The following is a 15334-nucleotide window of genomic DNA, read 5'->3' on the forward strand; positions in this document are numbered from 1 at the left end:
TAAGGATTATCCTGGAATTTGCATATCTGAGTTGAGAAGAAATGAATCCGTAAAACTGAAATTTCAAATACCAGTAATAATCTGAAAGATATTTTGGGGAAAGGAAACTTTTGAGGGTGTGCCTCATTTCACACCAAGTAAAAAAGCTGAGTATTCTGCCTCTTTATGAGGTTGGCCCTCCAAAGAGGAAACTTTGGGGAGAGTTTTGATCTAGGATAACTACTCCCTGGCTGTTCAGTTCTTTTCACAACCAGCAAAAGTTCCCAAGCTACTATCAACACTCTAGTCCCCAGTCTAGTCAAGAATGAAAAAATCAACAGAGGCAAAAGCAATATACTTCCTTCCCCAACAGTAACACATGCCACACCTTCTATCTCAAGGTTCCAGTCCTTTCCTTTATTGGATTTCCAAATTTTAAAAACTGAAAGTAAAGCAATCATGAAGTGGTTCAGATAAAAGAAAAGCATCTTTACCTGAGTTACCCATCAGGTCTCTGTGACCTGCCCTAGCTCCTCCCAGAACAAGCTTCTGGGCATCTAAAAACAAACTGTTTACATACTGACTCCATTAAAAGTCATCTCTACTATATGGGTCAACTAACTATGAGAATAGTTCTTCTCAGGCCTATTAAACATACACAGTCCACAGTCAGATCTCTTACTAGAAGAAAATTCTCTGCAGAGTAAGTTCTTTGGGGCCCAATAAGGTAAGGGTTTCTAGCAAGGCTTTTTTCAGACTCCAGGTATGTATAGGATTTTTCACTTATCTGAGTTCCCTGGTGTACCACAAGAGCTGATCATTGACGGAAGCTTTTCTCATTCAGACAATTCATAAGGTCTTTTCTCAGATTGGGTTTTTTTCTTGCAAACCCAAGAAGGCTCTTCAACTAATGCTTTTGCCACATTCTAGACAAATAAATACAAACTTTCACCAGTATGGCTTCTCTGATGGCTAAGAAAGTCATAGTTCTGTTAGAAGCTTTCTTCACACCTGTTGGGGTTTCTCCCAAATTGGGTTTTCTGACATCCAATGAGACATACATACTGCCTGAGGCACTGTTGACATGGGACATGTAAAATGGTGTCCTCTGATGTAAATTCTCATCAAATGAGGAGAGGCAAGCATTGCTAGAAGGCTTTCTCACACTCAACAAATTTCTAAGGTTTCCCACCTGTATGAATCCTCTTATGGGAAATCAGATCTGAGCTTGGACTAAAGGTTTTCCCAAACTCAGGTCCTTTGTAAGGTTTCTCGTTGGAGTGACTGGTAAGGTTCTGCAAGGATAGCTCTCTGGGCAAACCATTTTTTGACTTCTCTGGTCCCCAGTGAAATCTGAGCTGTGAGCAAAGTCTGAGATTTGCTTAGAGGTCTTCATCTTAAGGAGTTTTCTTACATTGTAAATGTATTTTTTTATGGTATTACACCTTCTCGTCCAGTCAAGACATTTGTGAGGTTTCCGATGCATGGGGAGTGCTGAGCTCAAGACCTTTCTCACCCACATTACAGATATACGGTTTTTCACCAATGTGGATTGTCTGATGTTGGAGAAGGGCTGAGCTCTGGTGGAAGCTTTTATCACAGACACTGTATTTGTAATGTAACTCCTCTGTTTGAGTTCTCATTTTCTGTTGGGCAACAAAGTCCATGCCCAGAAGGAAGCCACTCTCACATGCAGACCACTGATGTGGTTTCTCTTCCATGTGAATTCTTTGATGCACAATAAGGTCTGAACTACAGTTGAAGCTTTTCTCATACTCAAGGCATTTAAAAGTGTGAGTGTGAGTTGCCTGGTGCCGGATGAGGTTGGCACTCCGAGTAAAACTTCTCATACACTCCAAGCATTTATACGGCTTTTCACCTGTGTGGACTCTCTGGTGTACAATAAGGTCTGATTTCTGGCCAAAGCATTTCTCACAGGCACCACACTTATAGGGCTTCTCCCCGGTATGAACTCTTTTATGAACGATGAAGGCTGAACGGTGTCGGTAACTTTTCTCACACTTGTTACATTTGTAGGGCCTTTCACCAGTATGAGTTCTCTGGTGGCTGATAAGATCTGATTTCCCACTGAAAGCCTTTTCACACTCCAGACATTTGAATGGTTTCTCACCTGTGTGAGTTCTTCGGTGCCTTATGAGGTTTGTACTTCGGCTGAAACATTTATCACACTCACTACACAGATATGGTTTCTCGCCTGTATGGCTTCGCTGGTGGACAAGCAGGTCGGAGCTCTGACCAAAATTCTTGCCACAGATATCACACGTATAGAATTTTTTACCTGCATGTGTTCTCTGGTGTCCTGAAAGGGCTAAGTGGTGCCAGAAGCTCTTCTCACATTTGCTACATTTATAAGGTTTCTCATAATTGTGGATCCTCTGGTGTGAAATAAGATCAGAGCTTTGGATGAAGGTTTTCTCACACATATCACATCTATAAGGTTTCTCCCCAGTATGGGTTCTCTCACACATAATAAGAGCTAAGTTCTCACAGAAGTTCTGCTCACGTTCAAGGCACTGGTAGATCTGCTCATCTATTTGAGTAATCTCATGCACATGAATAAAAATCTTTTTACCCTTCTGAGGGCATACATGATATATTTTCCGTTTTTGAGTTCTCTGGTTATATCTTTCTTCGGAAGTGTACATTTTCTATGGCTCTCTCCTAGGGAGTTTTCCACCGGTCTTCTTGACCCATCATGTTCTCCATAGTCATTTTCTTGATAAGCACTTGAAAGATACATCTGTTTTAGGCCTTTCAGTCACGAGCAGTTCCTCTCTACAAGTTTCCAGCATCCTATACACTAATTCTTTCCTTGTTATTGCCAACCCTGCGAAACAAAGAAGAAATGTTATTTATGTTCCTATAACTAATAAAAATGCTCAAAATTAAAACTGCCTCAGAAAAGAGAGTTTCGGCATCAGAGTCCACAAGTGCTCTAGGTTTAACAGAGTTAAAGCGGTTAGTCTTCCTCTTGGCTAATAAAAAACTGACCAGCAACACAGAAAGAATTGTTTCTTTAATGAACCTGGGTGATCTCCAAACCAGGATTCTTCCTCTTGCCCTTGCTTCAAATTAGTAATCAAGACAGATCTAGTAATTAATATCTCTACTCATGAAGAAAACAACTGGAAAGGGACTATGAATATTTATGTAACTCTTTCTGTAGAAAGGTATGGAAGGAAATGATTAATGATCGTTAAAATTCCCAGTGCGTAACAACAACAACAACAATAAAATAAATGGAAAAAAAAAAAAAGAATTCCCAGTGCAAAGAGAAAGAAAAGCTCCTATGACTCCATCATCCTGGCGGTGTCATGTCAGACAAGTTACTTAACCACTCTGTATCTTGTTTCCTCATCTATAAACAGGATTAATAATGTAAATAAACTAATCATTGAGTTGAATTACAAATCAGTCACCATACATCTCATGGGAAGCACTCTGTGTTAGCTCTTCCAATAACAGTAAGGGGGCCTAACACTCTACTTTGGTGTGATCATCTGAGCAAAAACCTTGTTCAAAAAGAAAAAATCCTGGTTACAGATAAAAGCCTGGGCTTCAAACTTGCTTTTACTATATGAGGCTTTTCTTTGTATAGTGAAGAGATAAGGAAAAGGTTTTCTCCTGTTTAGTGGGATGCACATATATTGAAAGACCCAAGGACTGAGCACCTTAAAGAAATTAATCCTTACACACAAAGATCACAATTATATAATTCTCCTTCATAATATTACTGAAAAGGGCCCTCTGCCCAGAGTCCAATGGCTCCACTCCTCCTAGGTAAGGGACACAGCCACATTTTCAAAGGACTAGGAGATTAAAAAGGAGAGAGAGAGAAGAGAAAGACATTGAGATCCTTTCTACTCAGGACCTATCTTTCCCAGGGCTATACCACTAGACTAAAGATTCAAGGCCAATATGAAATATAGAAATACAGACTAATCCTAAAGAAAAATGCAGAGCTGCTTCAACAGAGAAGAAAAGGGAGTTATAAGTCATTACATTTATCAACCTGCCAACAATACACTAAAGAAAAAACACGAGAAACAGAGGGGACAAAACTCCATTTTCCACATGCTTCACACTTAACTCTTTTCAGTGATCATTTCATGTTTGACCTTCTCCTCATATATTCAAAACCCCCACCCTCAGCCAAGGAGTAAAAACTGATGTCTTGGCTTCCTATTTTACTTAGAAAATCTAGGCAAGCCAAAAAACAAAACCATAAAAATAACAACAACAACAAAAAAGAACACACTTCCACCTGCTCTCACCACTACATCAACCAAGCTCTTGCAAGTGTGGTCATGCAAACCACCTTTTCTTCTATTATTGTGGACGATAAAGTGCACCTGCTCAATCTAAGAACATCCTTTCTATCAGCACACTGGATTCCACCCCCTTTCTACACAAGGACATCACTCCAGCAATTCAATCCTCCCTTGCATTACCACTTTGTTCTTTTCTATTGGGTCACGCTAATCAGCAAACTAGCTATTACCTCTCTCCTAAGACAAGAGCACAACCAACCAGAAAACGTCTCTAAACCACCTCACCCTCAAGCTACTGTTCCACTTGTTTCTCTTTACAGTAAAATTCCTCAAAAGAAATCAATCTGTTCATTGTCTTTAACTCTCATCTTCCAAAGTTTCTGCAACATACTCCAAGCAAACGCTCACCTTCACCATCCCACCAAAACTGCTCCTATTAGAACCTACAAGCCCCGAAGCAACCTGACTCCTAGTGACCACCCTGACTCATTTGCCTGCCCTTCTTGTGCTTCCTGCACCCCAGTCACCTCAGCCTCCTTGCTCCTTGAGCCAGGTCCACTCCCATTTCAGGGTCTGGGTGTAGTCTCTCTCTGGATAAAATGCTCTTCCTCTAGATCTTCAGGGCTCCCTCTCTCACCCCATTCAAATCTTTAGCAAACTGTCAAATTCTCAGCAAGCCTATGCCTGACTCTCCTATTTTAAATTCTGACACACCTCCATCCACATTTACAACACTCCTTTCCTTTCCTCTTTTTATTTTTCTCCATAGACTGTAAGCCCTTTATAAAAGACAGGGATTTTATTTATATTTTTGTCTTTTTAGGGCTGCACCTCCAGAACATGGAAGTTCCCAGGCTAGGGGTCTAATAGGAGCTGGAGGCAGCCTACACCACAGCCACAGCAATGTGAGATCCGAGCCGCAACTGTGACCTACGCCACAGCTCCCGGCCACATTGGATTCCTAACCCAATGAGCGAGAACAAAGGATCAAGCCCACATCCTCATGGATACTAGTTGGACTTGTTACTGCTGAGAAAAGGATAAATACTCATATATCAGAGGATTTAGCACCAGATCATTTCATTCAAAGTACCTAAAAATGGGTAAACTAGAGTTTCCTAAAAAAGAACAGATAGGTTTCCTTACACAATTCCTTACATTCAATTCTGAAGAGAATAATCCTGTCCTTAGCCATCCCATATGACTCTCTGGAGAAAAAGGACAATAAAGAACTTTAAAACCATTGGCACAAATCAATAGCTTCTCTGTGATTCTAACAACATTCGAGTAAAGGGCTCTGAACACTAAATCACTGTGGTATTCTGAAAACACCAAGGCATCACCTTCCCCACAGAACAGGCTGCCCCAATCCCAAGTACAAGAGACCATACAAAATATACTGGGACTATAACAAAACCACCACCTTAGTAGCAGCACCCTTCCTTCACTGGAGGACATGCAATCTCTCAATTTTGGTTATTCAAAATTTACAACAGACTAAGTTGATTTTATTTCAGCCATAAACAATTCAGGAGGCAGTCATATATGGGCATAAAATGAAGTTAGAGAGCACAGACGTGTCCACTGATTTCTTCCATCAGCAGCTTTAAACCTGCCTTATTCCGGGTCACTGAAACTTTCAATTCCCTCAACAATCTTTCTGTTGAGGATCAGAAGCAAAAGTGGAACTACTCAGACACAGATAACATATGGGGACATATAGCTAAGGCTCTCTATAGTTGTTCCATAGATGCCAGTATTAAGATGACATGTTTCATGGTTCCACTTCTAGGTAAGAAGGAATAAATACATGCCACCCTTGTTCTCCCGCTAAAAGCAACTATGAAATCTGGACAGTATATATGGCCCAGTTATTTGAGGGCTCTGAAAAGCAAACAGCACACAGATCAAGGAAGACTAAAATTTAAGGCGCAACCCAACTAGCAGTGAGTTTACTATTTTTGTTTTTGTTTTTAATCCCCTTAGTATCCCCTAGCCTGAACTCAATACAGACTGAAATGTAGGGAAATCATAAATGTAATTCAACTGGGATTTTTCAGAAAACCTATGACCTTCTGTGTCAATGATTTAAAATTGATTTCAGTCAGTGGATGGAAAGCTAACTTAAATATGGAAAAAGAAAGAACAAAACATCTCTGGAAAATGAAATATAAAGAACAAAAAACAAACTTAGAGAGGGGTAATAATAGCAGCAGAAATCCAAATCTCCCAGCACATCCTTTAAAAGAAATTAACAAGAAAAACAAAGGCACTACACAAAACCCTCACCAAATCCCAGCCAACACTCTTTCGCATTCTAGTTGCAAACTACCAAACTACCAACGAAAGCAAGAGCAATACAGGAAGGTGGGGTAAAGAGAGGAGGCCTCGGGCTAGTGGTGAGCAAAAATCAACCTAAAATTCACTGCCAGAAAGAGAAGACCCATTTTAAGCACAAAAAAATTATTTAGAGAATTCTCATCAGAACGGAATATAAGGAAGAGACTTGGCATGCATATAACACTTGAAGAGACAAGTACCTGAAATGGTAATTCTTTGAGAAAGAGGAGGTAAAAAGGAAGAGAGAGGAACCCTTTGGACTGTACAGTGAAAGAGAAATTCAAGGTCCTTCAGGATGAAGAAAAAAAAATTTTTTTAAAAAGGAAAATGTAAAAATGCATGATCTAATGGAAGTTCCTGCTGTGGCTCAGTAGGCTAAGAACCTGACATAGTGTCTGTGAAGATGGGGGTTTGATCCCAGGCCTTGCTTAGTGGGTTAAGGATCTGGTGTTGCCCCACACTGCAGTGTAGGGCACAGATGCGACCTGGATCCAGCGTTGCCATGGCTGTGGTGTAGGCTAGCAGCTGCAGCTCCAATCAGACCCCTAGCCCGAGAGCTTCCATATGCTACAAACGTAACCCTAAAAAGAAAAAAAGAAAAAGAAAAGAAAGAAAGAAAAGCATGATCTAACCTCCTCACTATCATCTAAAAATGCCATCCAATTAAAAAAACAAAAGCAAAACTTTACCATAATGACAAAAGTAGTAAAGTGATCCTGAATTTAGCAATCTTTTTTTGTTTGTTTCTTTTTAGCACCACACCCGCAGCATTTGGAGGTTCCCAGGCTAAGCGCTGAATCAGAGCTGCAGCTACTGACCTACGCCAAGCCAAAGCAATGCTGGATCCTTACCCCACTGAGCAAGGCCAGGGATCAAACCTGTGTCCTCAGGGATACCAGTCAGATTCGTTTCTGCTGAGCCACGATAGGAACTCCTAGCAATCTTATTAACACTTTGTGTACTAATAAAAGGGGAACAATTCAACTAAAAAATAGGAGGAGAAGAGGGCAAGAACAAAGTAAAATAACTTCACCGATTACTGCATTAATGGTAGGTAGGAATTAAAGAATTCCATTAAAAACTGAAAGAAAATTAGATAAAGTTTAAATAAGAAAATGGGACTAAAAGCATTAAAAAAGATCTAAGTACAAAGGTGGCCATTATAACAAAAATCATTCCCCCCAAAAAAATCTTAATGAAAGGGGAATGAAAACATACCACGTAGAAAAAAACTAGAATGTCAGATACATAATAAGACAGTGTTGAGGCCAAAGGTATCAATCACATCAATAAATGTAAATGAGTTTACACTCACCTATATTAAAAGAGATTTTTAGCGTGGCTCACAAAGCAAGATGCAACTATATCTAAAAGACACTGAAAAAAATGTGATTCAGAAACGTTAAAAATAAAGGGATAGGAAAAGGAATATCAGGCAAAGAGAAATGAGAAAAGCTGGGCTTGTATTCACAGTATTAGACAAAGTAGAGTAAAAAGCATTAAACATGATAAAGGACATCTTTTGATTTTGAAAGCCATAATTACAATAAAATTTATAATAGTTATGATTATCTATATATCAAATTACACAGCAGTCACCTTTAATAAAGCAAGAACTACAGTAGATACCAAGAAATAAAACACTCATAATAAGAAAACTTACTGCTTCAGTCAGAAAAAGACTTACAAAATAGACCCCAGATAAATAATGATGTAGAAGGCCTAAAAATCTGATTAGATTCTGGATTATCTATCAAGGTTTACACCCTGATAAAAGGAAATAAACTTTCTTCTCAAGCATACACGAACTAGAAAAACCTGTCATATATTAGGTCATAACGAAAGAATCAGTAAGTCCCATAGAGCGACATAAACAACACTCTGCAGTAGAACTAGAGATGTATTGAAATGTCAAATGCAAAGCCTCACCCAAATGAGGAAATAATATTAACAGAATTCTTCAGTGGGGAAATGGGAAACTGACAGAATGTTTAAACACTGGTAGTTGAAAATATTACATAGTGTAATCTACGGGAGAAATTTAAAGCAGTGATCAAAGAAATATTTATAGTCTTAAATACTTCTTTGCAAACTTCCATACAAATAACCCATGAGACAGACTGGAACGATTTACTGAACATTTATGAAACAGTTTACCAAGATCGACCCTATTAGAGACACTTTTAAAACACCAAGATGCACAGATTAAATTGAGAAAATTATTATGGAAGTGTTCCACAAAAAAGCACTAACCCCAGAGCATTTCATATGGGAATTCTAACAACCTTATAAAAACCAAATAAACCCAGCATAGAAACATGGGAGACACCACCTTAACCAAATGATCAGAGTTAACATCACCAGTAACAAGATATATAATTACCTCCTAATTTGATGCAAAGAAAAGAACAGCAATGCAGTGCCATGGTGCCCAAAATGTATATAACCTGAATCCCACAAGGACACATCAGACAAATCCAAATCGAGGGAAATTCTGCCAAATAAATGGCCTAAACTCTTTTTTAAAAATGTCAAGGGAGTTTCCGTCGAGGCTCAGTGGTAATGAACCTGACTAGAATCCATGAAGAGGCGGGTTGGATTCCTGGCCTCGCTCAGTGGGTTAAGGATCCGGCATTGCCATGAGCTGTGAGCTGTGGTGTAGTTCGCAGACACAGCTCGGATCCTGCGTTGCTGTTGCTGTGGCGCAGGCTGGCAGCTGTAGCTCCAATTGGACCCCTACCCTGGGAACTTCCATATGCTGCAGGTGCAACCCTAAAAAGCAAAAAAAAAAAAAAAAAGTCAAGATTATAAAAGACAAAGTCTAAGGCTGTATTCCACAATAAAGATATGACAATTAAATGAAATGGGTGATAGTGGATTGGACCTTGGACTACAAAAAAAACCTGTTTTTCTTTTTCTAAAAAGGCCAATAGTGGAACAGTGGCTAAACTAAAACAAGTTCTAAAGATCAGATAATAGTATTATATGAATGTTAATTTCCTGACTTTGCTAACAGTAATAATATAACAGCCTCATTTTTAGGAAATAAACAATTGAGTATTTAGGACAGGCTTTCTCAACTAGAGTTCTGGGAATGAATGAAGCCCTCCAGAAAATGATTTGAGTAACTATTTTTTAATTCTCCCAAGGATGGCACATAGCTAGTAGCACTGAACATGCATGGGAGAAAAGTTAATTCATTACATTAGGACTGAATTTTCTTAAGACTTCAGGGCTCAGCATGTCTTAGGACTTTAGGGCTTAATTCTCTCATAGTGTGAGACAAGGCATTATGTCTATAACTCACTCTCAAAAGGTTCAGAAAAAATATATACATACAGGTACATGTATGTATAGAGAAATAAGAAGACTCACAAAACAAACACAGTAAAACATTAACATATACAAACTGAGAGTGAAGGGCATATGGGCAGTCTTCGTATTATGTTGCAACTTTTTTTGTGAATCTGAAATTATTCCAAAATTTAAGCATATCTTTTTTGTTGTTGTCATTGCTGTTTTTAATGGAAGTTCCCAGGTCAGGGATTGAATCTGAGCCAGATCCTTAACCCACTGCACCTCAACTGGAACTCCTTGTTTTGTTTTTTAGGAACATGGGAGCTGAGAGTCAGCATATTATGCTAGTTAAAAATGAATGTTCAGGAGTTCCCATTGTGGCATAGAAGAAACAAATCCGACTAGTATCCATGAGGATGTGGGTTCAATCCCTGGCCTCGCTTAGTGGGCCAGGGATCTGGTGTTGCTGTGAGCCGTGCTGTAGGTCGCAGACTCAGCTCGGATCCCACGTTGCTGCGGTGTAGGCTGTGGCTGTGGCGTAGGCTGTGGCTGTGGTGTAGGCTGGCAGCTGTAGCTCCAATTAGACCCCCCAGCCTGGAAACTTCCATATACCCCATGTGCAGCCCTTTAAAAAAAAAAAAAAAAAAGAATGTTCAAACTCTGGAATCAGATTTTGGCTCAAATTCTCACTGCGCTCTTTTGTAGCTGTGAGAACTTGGGTAAGTTACTTCCTTTAGCATCAACTTCCCTTTTAATAAAATAGGTAAGTTACTTGTCTTACAGAGTTGCTATGAGGGCTGAGACACTTCAATAAAGGACTTGGCTCAATGCCTGGGTCTCAAGAGACGCCCAATAAATGATAGGTTCTATTATTTTCTTAATTTCATCTTCACATTCACAAAAACTCTAATATTTGAGCCCATCCTCTGTGTCTGCCTCTTATGCAAAGCCTTGTTCAAAATCCATTTAAAATAATTAACTAAATAATACAATAACTCAAACAGTTAATGATTAATAGGAAGATTATGCAAAAACTAGAAAAACATTTATGGAGAAATGTTAGGAGGAAAAGGAAGAATTCAGAATCAGAACTAAGTAAAGATAGGCAGCCATATAAACAAATACCCACTCTAAGATGGTAGGTTTATGGGAGTTTCATCTCTTAAAATATGTATTATTGCTAAGGTAAAAAGGAGAGCGGAATGGTCAGAGCTTGGTAAATGAATTAGAATGTTCCCTAATTTTATCAGCCCAGGGTATCATATTTGTCCTAAATAGCCAATAAACTGTAGGGCACCAAGAAGAAAAAAGAAAAATAAGGAAATCATTTTCTTATTCATATCTTGGTCTTTTAGATGTCAGTACCTAGAAAATAAAATACAGTCTGGTTGTCAAAACTTAAAGTAAATCCTGACCCTTCCCTAGTTCAAAATGCTGTAACTGATTCCTACCACACTAAGAATAAAATCTCAAGTCTTCACTGCTCTACATAACATGGTACCTCCACCCAGCTTCAGCCTCAGAGAACACATCAGACCCTTTACACTTGCTCCTTCCGCCTAGATTGCGCTTCCCCCAAATAGCTTGTTCCTTGATTTGATTCAAGTCCTAACTGAAAACTACTTCCTAAAAAGATGTATACCCTGACTACTTTATCTAAAATAGCTACACCCCCCCCCAGCCTGTTTTCCCTCCTGAGCACTTATCACCCCACTTTGTGGTATATATTTATATCTGTTAATTTGTTTCTTTCTCAGGGTTAGCACTTTGTCTTTTGTTGATTGCAATATTCCTAGGGTCTGGGATATATTTGTTGAGTGAAGGAAAAATATGAGTGAATATCAGAACGAAAAAGAGACATCCTCATCCTCTGGGCCCCAACAATATAACAGGCTAAACAAGGAGCCCTGACTGGTCTATCCGGCAAACTCAAATATATCCTTCAAAGATCCTTCTCTAAGAGGTTTCTCTTATGTCATCCTAGGAAAAGACTATTCCCCTCTTCCATGGCTAGGGACAGAATGTACGAATAGGCAGGCAGGCAGGCAATGTAAGTCCAAGCAGACAGGCTGAGCATAGAACTTCAAAGTCCAAGGCTATCCTTACAGTTAAGGGATGTCTGGGACAAGCAGATAAAGTCAATAAAGCATTAGCTGAAGAACAGATAATGCTTACTGTATCAGGCCCTAGGTTAGGAATTATCTCCTTTATCTTTCCTTGATTACATGGATAATCTCATTTAATCTTCCCAAGAACACTGTGAAATAGGTATTAATACCATGTTTGTACCTTACAGAAAACCTGATGCTGAGGGCAGTTAAATAACCAAGCAAGAACGCAGTAGCAGGGCCAGTATTTAAATCTCTATCTTCTGACTCCAAGGCCTGCCTAGGTTAATTGGGCATACTGCCTTTTGGGGGCTGAAAATCAATCACAAATTAATTACTAAAAGCCTACTGTGAATGAGCATGCTGGAAAGCAGTAGAAAACACACTTAAATTGGCAGGAGAGAACTCAGTTTTATCACTCTGTTATCTCAAGAACTAAGAAAGGGTCATTCCCTTTTTCAGTGTATCTTTTCCCATTCCTTCTTGTCCTCTCCCAGCCTCCTCTCCCTCATTAAAAATCCACCATTTATATAGAAACATACAGCTTGATATACTACTTACCGTAACAACAGAGACTTAAGACTGTTTTCCTTTTGGCTCCAAAAGGTCTCTAGACCATAACTAAGCCCAACACTCAAGTCTTCCCTCTCCTAGAGAAAAAAAATCAATAACGTAGAAAATAATTTTTGTTATTTTCTAAAAACGAAATTTATCATTTTTCTGGAGCTAGACATCAAAAAATTGGTCCCATTTATACTCCCCGCTCTAATCAATATCCTTCGACCATAACTTACTTTTTTCTACCTTTGCTTACATTGTTTTTCTTGCAAGAAGTACCTGACACTAGCAGCCATCGATCCCTTCACAAACAGCTCCCAACATCCAGAACCCTTCTGAGTAAGGACTAACTTTAATTTCATAGTAAAGCCCTGAGTCGTGTTCTACTTGTTCTAATTTTTCTCCTCTGTAAAGTGTATTACCGCAACTTCTGAGGTCAATGACCCTTGTTCTACCACTATAAACCTCAACATGCAGTTGATAAGTGCATAAGATACAAAATTATATATAACGCCGTTTCCAAAAATGGTCATTCGAGTAATCAAACCAGATTCCCTGCATACAGATTCGACCGCAACATGACCAATTTGCATTAAGGATGCGGGTGGGCGGTGGGTGGGGAACTCCATTCAACGTCCATAGGGGCTTTTTCCCCCAAAATAAAAGACACAGATCGCTTAGAAAACTGTCTGGCAGTGTTTACTATTATTATCTTCAGGGACGATAGTACTAAGCTTCTCTTCTTTCAACTTTTCATTGACCACCTTTCAGTCCGCCGTCAGGGGGTTCCCAGACCCCACAGGGTCGCGAGCAACTGGGGCTGCTCCTACAAGGCAGAGGCCTGGGGCGGGGGGGGTCTCCGGTCCCGCTGGACTCCTGCCCCATCCCTGGCTCCGCAGGCAATGCCCCTCCCAGGCCCCGCGGGCCGCGCTTACCCCGGCAGCAGCGGCACCGCCCCTCCGCCTGGAACGGCACTTCCGGTTACTCTCCGGACACTCGGATTTGGGCTTCCCGGCGGCCGCAAACTGCGGGCAGTGAATCTATGGGCCCACCTTCGGGAAAAGAAGGAAAGCAAACCTGTGAGGCCAACGAGAGCCAGAAGCAGCTCCCTTTGCGCGGCTCGGCGAGAGCAGTTGGGGCCAGGCCATCCAGTGGGCGCTTTCAGGGGCGACAAGGCGAGCTACCCTCGTCCTTTCAGCCTGGCCGGGAAGCTGCAGGCGCAGCCCCGCCCCCGCGAATCACATGATCATCCCTGGTTCAGCAACTAGGGCTCTCCACCCCCGGCCTCTGGGCCAATAGGGGCCGAGCCTCTGGAACAGGGGCGGGGCCCCGGGGCGCCTGCGCTCCCGGGCCCTTACTGTTTCCGGGCGGAGCGGGCCAGCACTTTACTTAGGGGTCCTTTCTGACGCGGCGAATGTCCGCGATTGACGAGAGGACGTCGCTGCCAACTTGTCTAAGGAGAAACAAAGCTGTTTAATATTAGTTTCCGACTTCTGTTTCCTCAAGGCTGCTGAATGAGGTTTCGAAGAAGGAGTAGCGTCAAAAGAGATGGATGTCGCCGATCCTGAGGAAAACACCCCGAAGGATCTGGAAGAAATAGAGGATCCCAAAGCACAGTGGAAGCGCACTGTCACCGAAGATGTGGCCAGAGAGATGGATGAAATGCTTTAAAAGGGGGGTGGTGTTGTCTTTGTGTGGGTGGAGAAAACTGCGGAGGAGGATAGGACTGCTCTGATAGTAAGAGGTTTCTCAGCCATTTCTGATTGTGTTTCTGGGCTAGAATCATCTTAAGTAATACCCTGAGTTTGGGTTGAAGCAGAAATGAGGTTTCCTTCAGAATGAAGTAAATATATAAACATATGTATGCATATATAAAAATGCCTCCTACTGTTCAATCTTTCAATGAAAAAAGAAGTTTCCTAAAAGCCCTCAGACATCAAAAGGAAAGGATGAGTAGGAGAAATGTAGAGGGCTGAAGCCTGGATAATGTGACCAAGGACTTGGATTGGGAGGAAAGAACTTGAGGTTAGGGAATGGTGAGGGTCTTAACAGTTATATAGTTAATTCATATGGGTTAATGAGTTAAATCACGATTAACTAATCATGTTCCTAATTCTGGAATTCTTTCCCAGAGGATCTGCACCTTAGTTTTATGTTTGTTTTTAATGAGAATTTCCAAGTAGGCCCAAAATATTCTATCCAGAGCCATTTTAATACTTGGAATAATTTTAATACTTTAGAGTATATGTTCCAGACATTGTTCTCTGCATTTTCCATATATTATCTAACTTGTAACAAGTTCTATGAGATGTTTATTATTTTTATCTTAGGAGAAAACTGGTGCAGGAAGAGATTAACTTACTCAAAATCACACATTTATTAACTAGTGAATCTGAAATTTTGAACAGTCCCACCAGAGCTCGTGCTTGCTATCATTGTACAAATATGGCTACATCAAGAGTGGTGACTGTATTGTAGAAATGTACTGAAACAAGAATTAAGTGAACTGAGTTCTGATCCCTGCACTGCATATAAGAAAGTATCAGTAAGTGTTGAACTGTTCAGCTTTTTCCTTAAAGATACACTGACCTGAGCAAAATGCTCATTAGATTCATTGTGGTATTCACTCAACAAATGTTTATTGAGGGCTTCCAATTCACCTGACATCATGCTGAGTATTAGGAATTTAAGGCAGGAAAGATGCAATCCTATTCCTCTATTGGTTCACAACCTGCTGTGGAGACAGCAGGTATCATAAAT

General features: G+C 40.4%; 1 protein-coding gene across 4 annotated transcripts; it reads right to left on the reverse strand.

The window, feature by feature from the left end:
- Positions 1–375: 375 nt before the first annotated feature.
- ZNF322 (zinc finger protein 322) lies at positions 376–13802 on the reverse strand. Of its 4 annotated transcripts, none has more exons than XM_047796857.1 (3): positions 13652–13802; positions 12578–12666; positions 376–2827 (listed from the first exon to the last, which is right to left on the reverse strand). In XM_047796857.1, the coding sequence occupies exon 3, from the start codon at positions 2643–2645 to the stop codon at positions 1437–1439; it is 1209 nt and encodes a 402-aa protein (XP_047652813.1). In that variant the 5' UTR covers positions 2646–2827; positions 12578–12666; positions 13652–13802; the 3' UTR covers positions 376–1436. The 4 variants fall into 4 exon arrangements, with proteins under 4 accessions (XP_047652813.1, XP_047652814.1, XP_047652816.1 ...); XM_047796858.1 differs by having other exon boundaries at positions 13510–13802; XM_047796860.1 differs by lacking the exon at positions 12578–12666.
- Positions 13803–15334: the final 1532 nt, after the last annotated feature.

The sequence above is a fragment of the Phacochoerus africanus genome, chromosome 9, assembly GCF_016906955.1.
Source record: "Phacochoerus africanus isolate WHEZ1 chromosome 9, ROS_Pafr_v1, whole genome shotgun sequence".
NCBI classification, from domain to species: Eukaryota; Metazoa; Chordata; class Mammalia; order Artiodactyla; family Suidae; genus Phacochoerus; species Phacochoerus africanus.